We start from the raw sequence: 16,839 nt of genomic DNA on the forward strand, positions 1-16,839 counted from the left end.
GGCCTTTATCAAACTGGTGCCGCTATGAAGGAGTAAAGATAATATCGCAAGCGTGCTCGATTACAGGTGTGCGTCCGCACGGCAAGAGGGATGCGCCGCAGCAATAGGAAGAAGACACCATTATTTTTCAAAGTCTTTTTTTCCTTTTCTTTTTTCGAGATTATCATCTGTAAGCCTAAAAACTGCTTTGAACCCTACGCATGTGATTCATGGAGCTCTAGGTTATGTGTTAAGAAAGATCTTATTATTCTCTGTTGAAAGTGCAGTTAAGCAAGAAACCTATCCTGCAATTATTTCACTTAGTCATTATATGTGTATGTGTGCCCTCCAAATCCTTACCTTCTCTTCACATTGCCTTATTTAAATGATAGCATTCTGGCAGCCCCTAGCTGCCACTAAGGGTAGCTTACTTGCTGTTGCAGGTTCGTCACACTATTTCATATTAGTTTACTCTGTTAGACGATGCAGTAATTGGAAAATAATAATACTCTTGTGTCTTGATATTGCCGATACATAATCACAGTGGTGTCCCCTGGTTCTAGTGCACTGATTCTTATTGGCTGGCGGGCACATTAGCAGGGATCACTCCTCCACCCCAGTACTAGTGGAAACAGCAGCGAGACTGTGCATCTGTCACCACTCCACTGGTCATATTAGGTGGATGTTCTGAGAAGGAATTTGAAGAACTTCAGAGGGCACCTGTCACGCCCGTGTGTGGGATGGAGACACCACACCGGACGAAGAAGCAGAGGGAACAAGGAACAAAACCTGAAAGCTAGGGAAGAAAGGGGGACACCTCCTAGTCAAATCCCTAGCCACGGTCCTGACTGGCTATCAGTATGAACAGACCCCAAAGGTAGGTTAGCTCATACGCAGGAGTACCTAGAGTCCTAACTCACCCTATAATACCCTGGTGATAGTGACAGAAAGGAAGGTCGAACAGAAGTCTCCCTTAGGCCTACAACAAAGGGCAGGGGAAAAACAACACACAGATAAACCAAAACAAAATGCAAAAGGGAAAAGGAAAAGCTTAACTTTCCAGTATCTATGGCAGCAACAGGTACCCAGCCAAGAACCAAACACCAGCAGACCACAGATACCACTGAAACTATAAACCGCACAGCATTGTGGGAGAAGCAACTATAAATAAGGAAAGTTAAATGACCACAATAGCAACACCTGGAGGTTAGAGGTGTGGCCAGTATCAGAAACACAGGCTCCTAATGATCCTAAACAACACAGAATCCTAATTTCCTAAAGGAAACCTGTCAGATCAAGGCACGTGTTGCCAGTCTCGCAGATCTTCTGTCACCCACTGTCGCGGAGACGTCCGTATGTCTTGGTACGTCCGTGACAGCACCATAACAAGTATGTAACAGCAATATCTAGACACCGGAGTAATATCTAGACAAGTTTGAAAAACTATTATGTTTTGCTTCCTCTGACTAAATTATCACTTAATAGTGGGACACCTCCTTTCATCTAGAGTAAGTTGGTATCGGTGGTAGTGGAAGATAAATAAAAACTGTGCTAAATTTTGTTCCCCCTGCAGAGGCTACATGTCATCAAAATGTTAAAACGTAAAAGCGTTTTCTGGGATTGAAATACTGAACAATCCTCAAGATTGGGCGTCGGTATCTGATCGGTGGGGGTCTGTCTCGCTGCTCCCCCACCAATCTACTATTTAGGCCTATGACGTCACATTCATTAATCACATGATGAATGTGAGCTGCAGCTATACAATGCATGGTGGTGTACTTGGCATAAGAAATTGCTGCACTCGTCCAAGAGCTGCAGTCCCTTCATGCAGCTGATTGGTTCTTAGACCCCCACCCATCAGATATTGCTGACCTAGCCTGAGGATGCCAGTTAGGTTTGTCTAACTTATTTATAAACTTGTCAAGAGTAAGTTGATGCCCCACGGTCTCGGGCACCGCCCCCCAGGATTTGCTGCGGCACTGCCATATACTGCATGTCACCACTGCAGCATTTCACTTGCCTCAGTGGTATATGGCACAAGACTATTAACGCCAGTGATTGGCTGCAGTGGTCTTGTGGGCTATATAACTACCTGACCACTGCAGCCATCCAAACACACATTGGAATTAAAGAGGTTGTATCATCTCAGACACAGGTGTCAGCAAGGTCCCCCAGAAAGTGAAGGAGAGCACACTGCTCAAGTGCAGTCATCCTTAATACTGTTCTGAAACTAGCTTAGTGCTGGTACAGTTATTTCCAGTAGTCCCATGGAGGTGATTGGAAAGCTGACCATGCATGCACTCACCATTAACTTCCATTGGTCTTCCAAAAATATCCAAGCATGCTCGGACAGCTATTTTCGGAACTCCCATAGTTGTGAATAGAAAGCGCGCCCAGTGCCCTCTCTTTCACTTTCGGAGACCCATTCTGAAGATAGCAGGCTGTCCCAGAAGTGGGACCTGTAACTATCTGACATTGGTGGCATATCCTAGCAATATGCCACCAGTGTTTGAAATGACTCAACCCGTTTAAGGACTGGAGCGTAGTACTGGAAACAGTGGGGTATTAACTAGTAGATCCTTATGACATTTAGTGGCTTTGGACAACCCCTGTCATTTGGGGAGTTTGGACTTGTGAAGTTGAAAATCTGAACTATGAATCCTAAAAGATATATTTTGATATGGAGACACGAGGTATATTCATCTGCTGAACACCTGCAGCACCAAGAAAACCAGCCATGTTTTCCCCCTCCTCATGTATCGCCAAGAGAATTCTAGAACGATTGATCAGGGAAGTATCAGTCACCTATTCTTTCTTTTCCATGACTAATTACATCTTTACTCGCAGTCATTAACGTTTTTATGGAATATGCGGTTAGTAATAAGTCTGTCCATGGCATTTGGAAACACGGTCTGCATATTTATCAACACATTATTTCATTTCAGTATTTCAGTTACAAAACCATGAATAATTTACAAGCCTAAAATAAGTTTGGAATTCCAGCTCCGCGTTGCATATTTTATGACACACATTTGAAGCTCAATCTCTGAATGCATCTTTCTAATGAAAGTTTTCTTCTTTTTAATTGAACGTCAAGGCGATGAAATATCACTTCATTCCCCTCAAATAATATTAAGCCCTAGGCTAAAATTTCACTGTTTCTTCACTGAATTATTTACATTTTATTTTACTTCTTTGACTGGATTCGCCGGCTTGATGGATGTAGAAGTCAATGTAACAAGTCAGCTGCAAATTATTTCTGTGTAAGGTTTCCCAAGGTTTGCGGTCTCGTTTCATGCACTAAATTAAAAACGCTAAAAATTAGTTACACGTCAAAAAGGCCTTTCTGGGAAAGGCTCATCTTCAGGATAGGCTATCAAGTTCAGATCGGTAGGGGTTGACTCTCGTAGTCCCCAAGATCAGCTAATCAAAGGGGCTATGGCGCTCCATGTCACCTTTATAGTTTAAAAGTCACAGTGCTATACATTTTGTAGTGACTGTGCCTAGTAAAGATAGCTGAACTACCACGTGACACCACTATTTTGTCGGTTTAAGAGTTTGGAACACTTAATAAGCCTTTTAAATATGCCCAAATAAGGCATATGAGTGTCACAGAGAAGGTACCCTACTTAAGACCCCACTCTCAATGAACATTGATTAATTTGAAAGGGTTCTATTTAGCACTACATTCCCCCATCCATGGCCACTGTAGGAGAAGTGTGTGGTCATGAGCTGCCCCCAGCAACAACATCAATTGTTGAGGGTTTGGGTAGCTGGACACGCATTGATCAGAAGAGATTTTCCAGATGAAATCTCTTTAGATCCACATATGGTTGGACTTATGGAATCTTTCAAATGAGTTGACCACATTTTTAGAGAAGGTTAACATATAGAGCTTTGATGCTATGGATGGACTCTCTCTTGAAATCTATGTGTTGTGTGCTTGTCTCCTTTGGTAATTTGGGAAAAAAAATTGTTGTTCTTTTACTTTTCTCAGTTAGATCGCTTTAAAGAACCACCTGCATACGGGCCCATGTGTGATATTTTGTGGTCAGATCCTCTGGAAGACTTTGGCAATGAGAAGAGCCAAGAACATTTCACTCACAATACAGTTAGAGGGTGCTCTTATTTTTACAGGTAAGTAATTTATAATGTAATCGGCCCTGATGATGTATTTGTATTATTCTCTGCTCTAAAGTGTGTCACTCATGAATCTTTCCTGGAGACCGTGCCGTTATGAAAGGTTTAGCTCTGTTCAGGATGTTTGGCTGGAGCTGGCTCTGGCAGCAGTCGGTTTTGGGGGCACTATTTTCACTTTTTGGTGCTTTTCTGTTTAAATTATCTTTTGTTATTATTTGGTGAAGTTGACTGAAGCTCGTGTGCTGAAAAGAAATGTTACTACGGCGTATAAAGCAGGGTTACTGCTTCTGTTGGATTCATGGCAGTCGTGTGCAGTCTATGTTTAATTAGAGAGATTGTAAAACTGTATCCAAGTTATGGAGATCTATAATGTTTGAAAACAATTAAAGAAAAACTCCCACAAATTTTTTTTATTCTCTGACCTGTTAGAAAGATCCATGATGTAAACTGTAATGCATGTAATCTTCTCATCAGTGACTGTATTTGTGAGTTATACCCTCCCTTCTGATCCTTAGCCGTGTCATGTGACCAACTCTGAACTCCATAGAGAAACTGACTTCCTGTCCACACATAAGAAACTGTACTATTTGGAAAGTCTGATTGCTGGTCCCCTGACACAGCGGAGGATCAGAAGGGAGGGAATAGCACACAAATACAGACATTGGTAAGAAGATTACATTCACCACAGATTACATTATATACCTTTCTAACAGGTCAGAGACTTAATTTTTTTACGGGAGTTCTTCTTTAAGGCTACATGCATATAACGGTTTAAAGTAACGGCCATCATACTACCATTTTTAGCACCAATGAAAGTCTATGGGGCTATTCACATGGCAGGTTGTTTTTTTTGTTGTTGTTTTTTACGGCCAGTGAATAGTGGCCATCATAAAATAGAATGTGTCCTATTTTTTGCAGTTTTCATGGCCAGACTGACCCCATTGAAATCAATAGGACCTGCTTAGACAGGAGTGCACCTGTCTAATGCCCATTAAAAACAGGTACACTAGAACAATATGGCCTTCTAGGGGTTAAAAAAAAAAAAACTCATCCACTTGCAAACACAGTCACTCCTCTCTTGATTAACACGTTCAGGACCTTGGACGAGAATTCTCGTCCTAACTTGTACTTAAGGCACTAGGACAAACAATTTCGTCCTGCAGTAAAACTGTCACTGTGAGTTAACACACAGTTGATAAGAAGGAAGCTACTTGTAATTCTCCTTCTCTAGTGCTGAGGAGATCAAAGCTGTGGATTAGCCTGCCCTTCCGCCTCAGCTGCAGAGTTAACCCCTTCAGTATTCCTCACACATCCATAGCCCTTCCTTAGTGCTATGTTTGGGGAGCTGTGTGACCAGTGAATGTCATTCACAAAATTATCCAAACATGAAGTAGACATATGGGAAATGTAAAGTAAACCATTTTAGGAGGTATTACTATCTATTTTAAAGGGAACCTGTCACCAGGATTTTGTGCATAGAGCTGAGGACATGGGTTGCTAGATGGCCGCTAGCACATCCGCAATACCCAGTCCCCATAGCTCTGTGTGCTTTTATTGTGTAAAAAAAAACCGATTTGATACATATGCAATTAATCTGAGATGAGTCCTGTATGTGATATTAGTCAGGGACAGGACTCATCTCAGGTTAATTTGCATATGTATCAAATCATTTTTTTTACACAATAAAAGCACACAGAGCTATGGGGACTGGGTATTGCGGATGTGCTAGCGGCCATCTAGCAGCCCATGTCCTCAGCTCTATACACAAAGTCCCGGTGACAGGTTCCCTTTAAAAGCAGAGAAATAGAAATTTGGAAAATTATGAAATTTTTCCAATTCTTGGTAAATTTGGTATTTTTTTTAATAAATAAAAATGAAATATTTTGACTCAAATTTACCACAGTCATGAAGTACAAAGTGTGACGATAAAACAATCTCAGAATGGCCTGGATAAGTAAAAGCGTTCCAAAGTTATTACCACATAGTGACACGTGTCAGATTTGCAACAAATAGCCAGGTCCTTAAGGTGAAAAATGGCAGGGTCCTTAAAGGGAACCTGTCATGTGGATATTTGATTGTATATAATTAGTTAAATTATAATCATTAACTGCTAAAAAGTGCCTTAAATGTATTCACTTACTGGTGTGACAGATGGTTACCTCATAATATACACACAAAGATGCAGCATGCCAATGAGCTGGTTTGAGTCCAGCGTGATGTCATTGAGTCCAGCGTATATATAATTCAGAGCTATAGCCACTCCCCTGCCCACCTGCTGCTGATTCATATGGAAACAAACTGTCACTCAGCAGCAGGTGGGCGGGGAGAGTCAGGAGCTCATAAATATTCATGACTAATCATTATCAGCTGGCGCTTATCAATACAAGATGTTGGCAGATTGACTGGGTCAATTAAAGAAAGTGACCCAGCATGTTGCTAAGAGAATCAGTCACTTATTTATGTGGCCCTTAGTTAGGACACCATAAAACTGGTGACAGGTTCCCTTTAAGGGGTTAAAAAGGACCTGCCAAAAAGGACAGATACTTTTCAATGGTGAAAGGAGCGACTGCTTCTACAAGTGGATGAGGTGAGCATTTAATTTTATTTTTTTTGCTAATATAAAACATTATAGCTGGGGGCCACTATGGGAGACATTACTAATGCTGGCAGACATTATTACTGCGAGGGCCACCATGTGGGACATTATTACAAATGGGGGCCATGATGTGTACTGAGGGCACTGCAGTGGTTGGGAGCTTTATAAAAAAAAAAAGATGAAATTCATCCGTTTTCCATGGCCATTTTAACGGCCATGAAAAAACTGATGAAAGACGGACAGGAAATGGATGCACAGGTTGTTGAAAAATGGCCATGAAAAACTGACAGTATGTCCGTTTTTAACAGACATTATTTTTGTCACTGTCGTGTGCATACAGTATAGCCTAAAAATTAGGAATAGTATAAAATTGAATGTACAGTGCTGCTCATAATTATTCATACTTTTACTCAACCAGCAAGTAATTTTTTGACTGGAAAGGACATAGGTGTCTCCCAAAAGATAATAAGACGATGTACAAGAGGCATTATTGTGGGAAAAACACATTTCTCAGCTTTTATTTACATTTGAGCAAAAAATACAAGATGTTCCGCACTGTGGAAAATCTCAGAGGACTTAGTCGGAAGCCAAAAGTGACACCTGTGCTGGCCAGGAGGATAGAGAGGTGAAAAAGAATCCAAGGATCACCACCAAGGCCATCCTGGTGAATCTGGGTTCTGCTGGTGGCAATGTCTCAAGGCAGACAATCCAACTGATAAGGCACACAAAAGCTCATATGGACAAAGAAGAAGACTTCTGTGCTTCTGTGTTATGGCCAGATGAAACAAAAATTGAATTGTTTGGTCACAATGATGTTTCCTTCATTTGGTGTAAAAAAGGAGAAGCCTTCAACCCAAAGAACACTATCCCCACTGTCAAACATGGTGTTGGGAACCTAATGCTTTGGGGGTGTTTTTCAGCCAATGAACCTAATCACAGTAAACGGCACCATGAAAAAAGAGCAATAGATAAGGATTCTCAATGACAACATCAGGCAGTCTGCAGAGAACCTTGGCCTTGGGCACCAGTGGACATTTCAGCATGACAATGACCCAAAACACACAGCAAAAGTGGTGAAGAAATGGTTAGCAGACAACATTAACGTTTTGGAGTGGCCCAGTCAGAGTCCAGACTTGAATCCAATTGAGAATTTGTGGAGGGAGCTAAAGATCAGGGTGATGGCAAGAAGACCCTCCAACCTGAAAGATTTGGAGCTCATTGCTAAAGATGAATGGGCAAAAATACCTGTGGAGACATGCAAAAAGCTGGTCTGCAATTATAGGAAGCGTTTGATTGCTGTAATAGCCAATAACGGCTTTTCTATTGATTATTGAGAAGTGTATGAATAATTTTGGACTGGACACTTTTTGCTCAAATGTAAATAAAAGCTGAGAAATGTTTTTTTTTTTTTTTTTCTTTTTTTTTTTCCTTTCCACATTTCTGAGCTTTTGTGAGACACCTATATCATTTCCCATCAGAAAATTACTTGCTGGTTGAATAAAAGTAACTTTAAGTCAGAATTTGCCTGGGGTATGAATAATTATGGGCAGCACTGTACTCATTAAACAGTTCATTATGAATGCCTTTCATTCTGAGCAGTCATGGAACCCAATTCACACACTGGCAGTATTCAAAAGAACTAGTATTTGAGGGATCAAGCAAAACAATTAACTGATTTACAGTCAATTTACAAATAAGCAGTCTTTTTTCTGTATATTTGTTTCGTTTGGTATGTTTGGATGACAGAGTTGGACACTAGAGCTTTGGTGACCGGTGTGAATCATTGAAAGGGTCCTTCCACAATACAAATAACGGTGTGTGACTTCACTTATTGATCAGTTGAGGTTGGAAAGACAGATTTCCCTACAATCTCACAGTTAAAGAGCATCATTGTGGTTAAGAGCCACTACTTAACAGATTTTCCATGTACCGCAACATTCCAGACTACCTGCTGTCTAGGGAACTACACACAGTACCTTTCACTTAAAGGGGTATTCCTATCACATACAGTTGGGGCATATCGCTAGGATATGCCCTCCATGCTCTGGGACCCGCACCTACAAGGCGAACGGAGCAGGTAGAGCTGTGGCTGGAGGACCCTGGGTTTCCTGGGGTCCACCCACCTACAAGTGAATGGGAGCGCACTGAGCACGCGCGGCCCCTGCTCCCAATCATTTCTATGGGGCAGACGGAAAGCTTGGCTATTTTCGTCAGCCCCATAGAAATGAATGGAGGGTCGCGGTGTATGCGCAGTGTGCCCTCCGTTTATTTCCCCGCTAAGTTCTTGCGGATCCCACCTACAATCAGACAATGGGGGCATATCCCAGCGATATGCCCCTATTGTCTCAGATGGCAAAACCCCTTTAAAACGATCTGTCACCTCTTCTGACATGTCTGCATTCCCAATGTAGTGACAATTCTGGAGAATCTTCACTTGTGATTCTGTGTTGTGCTATCCCTGTATTTTTACTGCTAGAAGTTCATGAATAGAGGTAAAACGAAGTGTTACCATCTGGGAGGGGTGTCCCTACAGTCTGGCACTGTACATTCAGTGCTGCTAGCGTCAGACACCCCCCCCCCCCCTCCCCCCCCCCCAGCTGGTAGCAACCATATTTACCTTTATTCATAAATTTCTAGGGGGACCAGTAGAGGAACTGCACAACATAGTGCCATAAGCAATGATGCTCCAGAATAAGTACTGCATAGTAGTAAAACAGACCTTTCAGGAGACGTGGCAAGTCCCCTTTACCATCACGTCTCCACTGGGGACTCCTTTGCTATATTGATCAGTAAAATAACTGAGACCATGACGAAACAGGCTCCATTAAGTCCTTAAAGGGGTTATGCCATGATTGATGTGGAAAATGAAAATCAAACATCATATCATACATGCCAATCTCTTTCTAACAAGGCTAGAACCAGCCCTGTACCTCACATGGATCCAGCAATCTCCTCATTCATTGCTCAATTGTTCTACTAGATATATTTCAGTCTGGCAGCTCAGAGTGCTTGTCCTCTCTGCTGTGGCTCTTTCCTGGTAACTGCTAACAGTTGTAACAGTACAGATAGCTTGTAGCAGTTGAAGATTTAAACTCTGCGCACGTGACCACCTGAGCGAGGTGGGCGGAGAAATAAGGAAAAGGACAAACGGCAGGTGGCGCTATACAGATATATTTTGAGTAGCCCACTGGCTATACAGAATTTTTAATTTCATGTAATTACAAAAGTATTCAAAAAAAAATGTAAAATATTATTTGTGGGACAACAGCTTTAAGTCGCTGTTTGTCATATGATGGATCCATCATTATTTTTGTTGTTTTACTCCAGTCACGGTAGAATGATAGATGATTAGCAGAAGAAAAGTGCTGAAAGAATAGTGACCAAAAGATGTCAGACCTCTACAATTCATGATGTTATCCCACATCCAAGTTGATAGGGTTTTGTTCTTTAGGAAAGCTAATTTTACATTCTAAATGTTCAAATTAACCCTAAAAATCTGCCTGCGGTGTTCTCTTACTGCCAATGTGAGGTTTAGTAGACCAGGGACTGTGCCAAGAAGAAAGTATTTCAAATTCATAGGCTAGCTGAAATTTTAGCATTATTCTCTTTGTTTTAGAATTGCTGCATATTTTTAATTACATGTAATTACAGAAGTATTAAGATCCAGGTGCTGGTTTTAAAACGGTAGAATATTTTTAGTGGGACAACCCCTTATAGGCTCTGTCGCTGTTTGTCATATGATGGATCCGCCACTGCCATTCTTTTTGTTCTTCTTTAACGAAGCAGAACGAAAGATGATTAGCAGAAGAATTGTGCTGAAAGAATAGTAACCGACAGGGATTCCAGATGTCAGACCCCCACAAATCATGATGTTATGGTATTAAGGATAGTTTATCATTGTCGTTGCTGGAGAACCTTTTCTATTACTTCCATTTATTTAGAGAAAATCTAGGCACTCTAGCCATTGTCTAGCGCTGGATCTGACATACTGTATATAGTATGTTTTCTGCTGTTTACACTGCAACACTTCTGATAAAGAAGAATGTCATGTGCGTTTCTAATGAGCTGAAGGTTTGATATTAGCGAGTTGCAATAGTCACAAGAGCAGAGGAAGTTACGTAGGTTGAAAAATACAGGCCAAATTCAACCTTTGTTAGATCAGTTACACATTATTGTTAGACTGATTCTAACCCTCTGTCTTCTGTTATTCATAAAGTCTTCAGACACTTTTTTCACATTTTGTAAAGTTGTGGCCATGTGGTAAAATAAAATAAAAAAATCAGGTTCCCCCCCCCCCCCCCCCATCAATCTGCACTCAGTGCCCCATAATTATAAAGTGAAAACTGAATTTTAGAAATGTTTGCAAATTTAATAAAAAGGAAAAACTAAAATGTCTCATGGACTTAAGTATTTAGACCCTTTGTTATGAAATTTTACTCTTGGACCTCCCATTTCTTTCATCTTTGAGATATTTGTACATCTTGATTGGAGTTCATAGCTCAGCAGGCCTATCAAAGCAAAAACCAAGCCATGAGGAGAAAATAACTGCCTGTAGAGGCCAGAGACAGGAATGTTTGAAGGCACAGATCTGGAGAAGGGTAAAAAAATTCTGCGTCAATGAAAGTTCCCAAGAGCACAATGGCCTCCATAATTCTTAAATAGAAGAAATTTATAACAACCAGGACTCTCTCTCTTCCCAGAGCTGGCCACCCCACCAATCTCAGTAATCAGGAAAGGGCCTTGGTAAGTTGGGTGACAAAGAACCCAAATTTCACTCTGGATGTGCTCCAAAGATCTTGTGTGCAGATGGGAGAAACTACCAGCAGTTCTATAACTGCAGCATTGCACCAATCTGGGCTTTCTCTGGTCTGATGAAACAAAAATTTAATTTTCTGGCCTTAGCGTTTGTAGGGATGGTAATTAAAACATTATTTCCCTAGTAGAATCCCATAGTCATGTTTAAAGTTTAAGCTAGCAATCTGAGTTTACAAGTTTTTATAGCCTTAGATGAATGACAGCAGTTTTTCAAATGGTTTACAGCTTCAGTCTTGAACTATTGACTTATCCATTCCCTTCTACAAGTGTCTCTAGTCCTGCAAAATACATATTTACTTAATCAGTTATCAGTGAGAGGCTAGGTTAACCATGGGCGTTGCGTTCCCTGTAACAGCGGAACACAACACAATGGAAAGTATAAGTATTGCCACTCCTTAACTGTGCGTTGCGTGCCATATAGTGAAGCATATAAAAAAAAAGCATGCTTCTTCACGGTCACTTAACGTGTTTGTTTTGCGGTAACGTCACGCACTGCATGCATTGGCCTTTATTCTTACAGTAGAGAAGTACCGTATTTTTCTCCCTATAAGATGCACTCCCCCCCCCCCCCCACACACAAAAAAAGTGGGGGGGGGGGAAATAGCAGTGCGTCTTATGGGGCAAATGCTACGATCATCCGGTGAATAGGCTGAGAGGAAGGAGGGGCTGGGGGCCGGCATCTGTTTCTGTAATTGCAGCGGCGCCTGGTGCAGTCACTGTATTCTACTGCACCGGCATCTGCTCACTGTAGTATACGTAATCATATCTAAAGTATATTGTTAAAGTATTCCAATCATCTTAAATCTAGCGCTGTACTACTTACTACTAACTTCTTAGCAGTCAGGAGGCTGGGCGGGCGCTCGTAGTGTAGCTCACCATGTCACGCGCCTGCTCCGCCCACTTTATGAATGAAGCAGGCGCGTGACGTAGTGAGCTACGCTACGAGCACCCGGCCTCCTGACTGCCAAGAAGTTAGTAGTAAGTAGTACAGTGCTAGATTTAAGATGATTGTAATACTTTAACAATACCCACAAGTTAGATATGATTACCGTATACTACAGTGAGCGGGGCCCGGTGTAGTAGAATAAAGTTACTGCACCGGGCCCCGCTGCCATTACAGAAACAGATGCCGGCCCCCATTCACTACACAGGGACACTTATGGAGGATCTGTGGATGCTATACATGTGTCATCCACAGATGCCCCCATAACAGTGCAATCCACAGATACCCCCATAACAGTGCCATCCACAGATGCCCCCATAAGTGTCATCCACAGACCACCATTAGTTCAAAACCCACCAAAAGCACACCTTTTGGTTCAAAATATTATTTTTCTTATTTTCCTCCTCAAAAACCTAGGTGCGTCTTATGGGGCGAAAAATACAGTAATTAATTATACCTTTTTGTGAATTGGGACATATAAACTTGCTTTTTTTATTTATTTATTCCAATTTAAATTTAGTCGGTTCATTTTTTTCTGACTCCGACTCCAGGTACCCAAAATTGCCTTCGACTCCGACTCCACAGCCCTGGTTTGCTGGAGTAGCCAGCTCTAGGAAGAAAGAGTCCTGGATGTTCTAAACTGCTTCCATTTAAGAATTATGGAGGCCATTGTGCTCTTGGGAACTTTCAGTGCAGCAGTCGGACGTCAACTGCGTAGAGACAGCGAGATACGGTATGGTCACGGGCTACCAAGGCGTGACGTTACGCCTTCCCAGAGGAGCAGGTAGGGCCAGTCTTGGTACAGTTTACACAGACACTTCCTGTCCACACGGGCACAGAGAGGCAACAAGCTGAGAGCCTTTTCACTGCCCCAGTGAAACAACGCGTTCTCAGCCAAAGTATACTGCCACCAGTTTTTTGTTTGATATAAGCCCGGTCCGCTAACGGGATTATATAGGATAAGAAACCAACCCGCGGTAGAGTCTTACTAGGCCGAAACACAGATGTGGGGATTCGTGATCTAGATACAAGACAGCATAAGATTAAATTATATATTTAATCGCCTTAAGGGCTCACTAGAATTAACATGTACACATAGAATTTATACTGTGGTCTGAGGTTACAAATACAGATGGCGTGGTACAAACTGGCTTAAGCAGAACAAAAGTCAGTTGACCAGGTATATGAGTCCTTTGGGTTGTGATGAGTTCTTAGCTGTGGTCACATGGGAAGCAGTGATGTCAGCTGGTTTCAGGTCCCTCTAAACACATGGCACAATGTGACCTCCCTTTAGAGAAAGACACACCCACTTGCTGGTACAAGCCTTTTAACCTGTAGCCGCCCCCTCCTGGCCTCAGGGAGGGGTCCACTCCCCCTCTTCTGGGCTGGCAGCAAATGACCCACAAATCCCTTTAGGGTTCCTAGCCTCAGACCAGAAGGTCACAGGGAGATGGTTCTGGGACCAACAGACCTGCCTGGGTTCCGGCTACAAGTAGAGTCCAAACCTGGTACAGTTATGTGGTTTCTGTGGGGAGATATGCATATTTCCCCTCCCTGGCATCCCACCGCCAGACTATGACCACGGGCCTGTTCATCGTGGCCACAGGGACACAAATATGTATCTGGTTTGTGCCTGTGATGGCCGGGTGATTCATAATTCCTTATGAACCGCTGGCTCCAATAGGTCTGATAATTCTGACTGAACTGGAAACTGGCCTAGACCCCCTGCAGAGAGGTATTTCTTGTTCCATTAGATGGATTCCTGGCTGGCTAAATAGATGTGTGAACTTGTAAACAAAGGTGGCCTGCAAGAAGTTCTCTTTCAGCAGATGGTTGGTGTGGGAACATTGCTGACAGTAGTAAATATTAACCCATATTCCTCACACCTTCCTGCTGGGTTTTATAATCAATCACCGCATGCTTTGGCTGTAACATTTGTCAGGACTTGCTCCGCCTAGCTAACACAGAGAAGGGAAGTGTAGGGAGCATAACTACTACAGAGAGAACAGTATGGCAGGTGCAGCAAGCCCAGAGAAACAGTTCAGAGCAATCTGTGTGTTGGTTAGAAAACCCAACAGGACACTGATAGAAACGGGAAGTTCTAGATGTAAACATCCTGCCAGGATGCAGAGAAGATGGGAAAGAAATTGCTCACATTAAAAAGGTATATTGGACAAAAATATACACTGCTTTTATAATGATAGTTCTTAAGTATGTGCTCCAGTAGACCCGACAGTGATTTCTCTACTACACACAAATGCCACTCCAGCATCATTTCTCCAGTGCACCAACTGATTTTTGTTGTTTTCATGCAATGATGACATTGCGACTACCCACTTATGACTGTTGTTGACAGTGATCGGCTGCAGTGGTGGGGGTAGTCAACATAGTCAATTCAGACAAACAAAAATGACTGTGGGAGCAGCTGGAAATTTTCTAGGTGAATAATATTTATTATAGTGATTTTATTTATTTTAGCACATCTGCTGATCTCTCTGTGATCCCTTTTAAATATGGTAAATGTTTCAGAAATATAGTCTTATTCCTAACAGCAAAAAATAAGAGTAATGTAAAGGCTGGGAGCTCATATGTACCCCAGTATTGCTATACACATTTAATGTAATACCGGATATGTCATAGTGAAATGTCAGAAAATTTTCTAAGTTGGGGCCTGGTTGCCCCCAAACATTTTTGGAGCTAAGGGGCAGAAACAGTATAACATGTCAGAAAGTCTTTAAAGGGAGTCTGTCACCTCCATATGGCCATATACAGTGCTTACATGGCTCTGTAGCACACCTATACAGGATTGTAACGGTACATTTGTTCTTTTCTTTAGACTTGCACAAGCAGGAACAACGAAGTTTAATTCCTATGCAAATGAGAACTTGCAAGTGCCCAGGGGCGGCGTTCAGTGTGTAGGTGCCCAGGCTGCTCTGCCTTCTTTTCACTTTACTCCTCCCCAGCCTTTGCCCGCCCTCCAAGTCTCTACTCCTCCCCAGCCTCTGCCTTTGCCCTATCAATGAGGAAAGAGACTTGGAGGGCGGGCAAAGGCTGGGGAGGAGTAAAGTGAAAAGAAGGCAGAGCAGCCTGGGCACCTACACACTGAACGCCGCCCCTGGGCACTTGCGAGTGCTCATTTGCATATGAATTAAACTTTGTGTTTTCCTGCTGGTGCAAGTCTAAAGAAAAGAACAAAGGTACCGTTACAATCCTGTATAGGTGTGCTACAGAGCCATGTAACCACTGTATATGGCCATATGGAGGTGACAGACTCCCTTTAACTATTGTGTATTCAGAAAGCCATTAAAGAGATTGTATAATACAGATAGGCAACCTATTTAGATGTCCCACTTAACCTATAACTTCCAACTTTTTAGGAAGAAAGGGATGCAAATGGGCTCTTAAAAAGCTCTACGTCTAATGCCTCCAGATTTCACCCCCCCCCCCCCCAAAAGTCATTTTTCATTTTTGGGCTAATTAAAATCCTTATAGTGCGATTATTCAATATATAATGCTCTTACATTTTTCTGTGGCTTAGTTTCTTTAAAAATTTTTTTATAATATGTTAATTACCTGGCTACCAGCAAGTAGGGCGGTTCCTTGCTGGTAGCCGCCGCATCCTCCTTTAAAAAAAAAAACCCTCCTCCTGTTAAATGACAGGGCCAGCAAGTGCTCTCCTCCTTCAGCTGGCCCTGTCTGAGTTCCAAATCTTGCGCCTGCGCCGTACCGGTCTTCAGTCGGCACCTCTAACTACACCCAATCCTACCCAGTCCCCTTTGTGCCCCCAAACAATAATAGTGGCCCTTAGTGTCCCCCATACAGTAAGGGTGCTCTTAGTACCTCCTCAAACAGTAGTAATTTCCACTTAGTGTCTCAACACAGTAAGAGTGCCATCTCAGTGCCCCCTCACAGTAGTGATGCCCCTTACTGCCCCCTAATTGCCCTCAGACTGTAGAATGGCCTTTAGTTCCCCTGACAGTGTAATGCTCCCTTAGGGCTCACACACAAAGTGATGACCCTATAGTGCTCGTAATTTATGATTGCCCCTTAAGGACCACACCCACAGTATGATGCCCCTGTTGCTGCTTTGAGAATATAAGGGGACCCCAAGTGCCTTTCACACAAGGTATAGTGCCCCCCACAGAGTACAAATTGAATACTCAACTACCCCACGTTCCCCCAATGAATGGAACAGGTCTGCTCTGCTCTGAGCTGTCTGTGAATCAATGCTGGCAGGCTCAATGACGTCACTGCATCGCGCCTTCCTGTGCAGAACCACCAGGAGCAACATTTTGCTATTGTATTCAACTGTCTCTGCGTCCTGAGGAATACAGCAGGACCTGCAGCAGCTGTTCTGGACCCCAGG

General features: G+C 42.5%; 1 protein-coding gene across 4 annotated transcripts in view; it reads left to right on the forward strand.

The window, feature by feature from the left end:
- Positions 1-16,839, forward strand: part of PPP3CA (protein phosphatase 3 catalytic subunit alpha) — a 225,117-nt gene that overhangs the window by 159,615 nt on the left and 48,663 nt on the right. For all 4 annotated transcript variants that reach the window (XM_044302431.1, XM_044302447.1, XM_044302437.1 and 1 more), the window contains exon 6: positions 3,977-4,116. In XM_044302431.1, the coding sequence (XP_044158366.1) occupies positions 3,977-4,116 (140 nt within the window). The remainder of the gene's footprint in view (positions 1-3,976; positions 4,117-16,839) is intronic.

This window comes from Bufo gargarizans, chromosome 1, assembly GCF_014858855.1.
Source record: "Bufo gargarizans isolate SCDJY-AF-19 chromosome 1, ASM1485885v1, whole genome shotgun sequence".
In the NCBI taxonomy this organism is placed as follows: domain Eukaryota; kingdom Metazoa; phylum Chordata; class Amphibia; order Anura; family Bufonidae; genus Bufo; species Bufo gargarizans.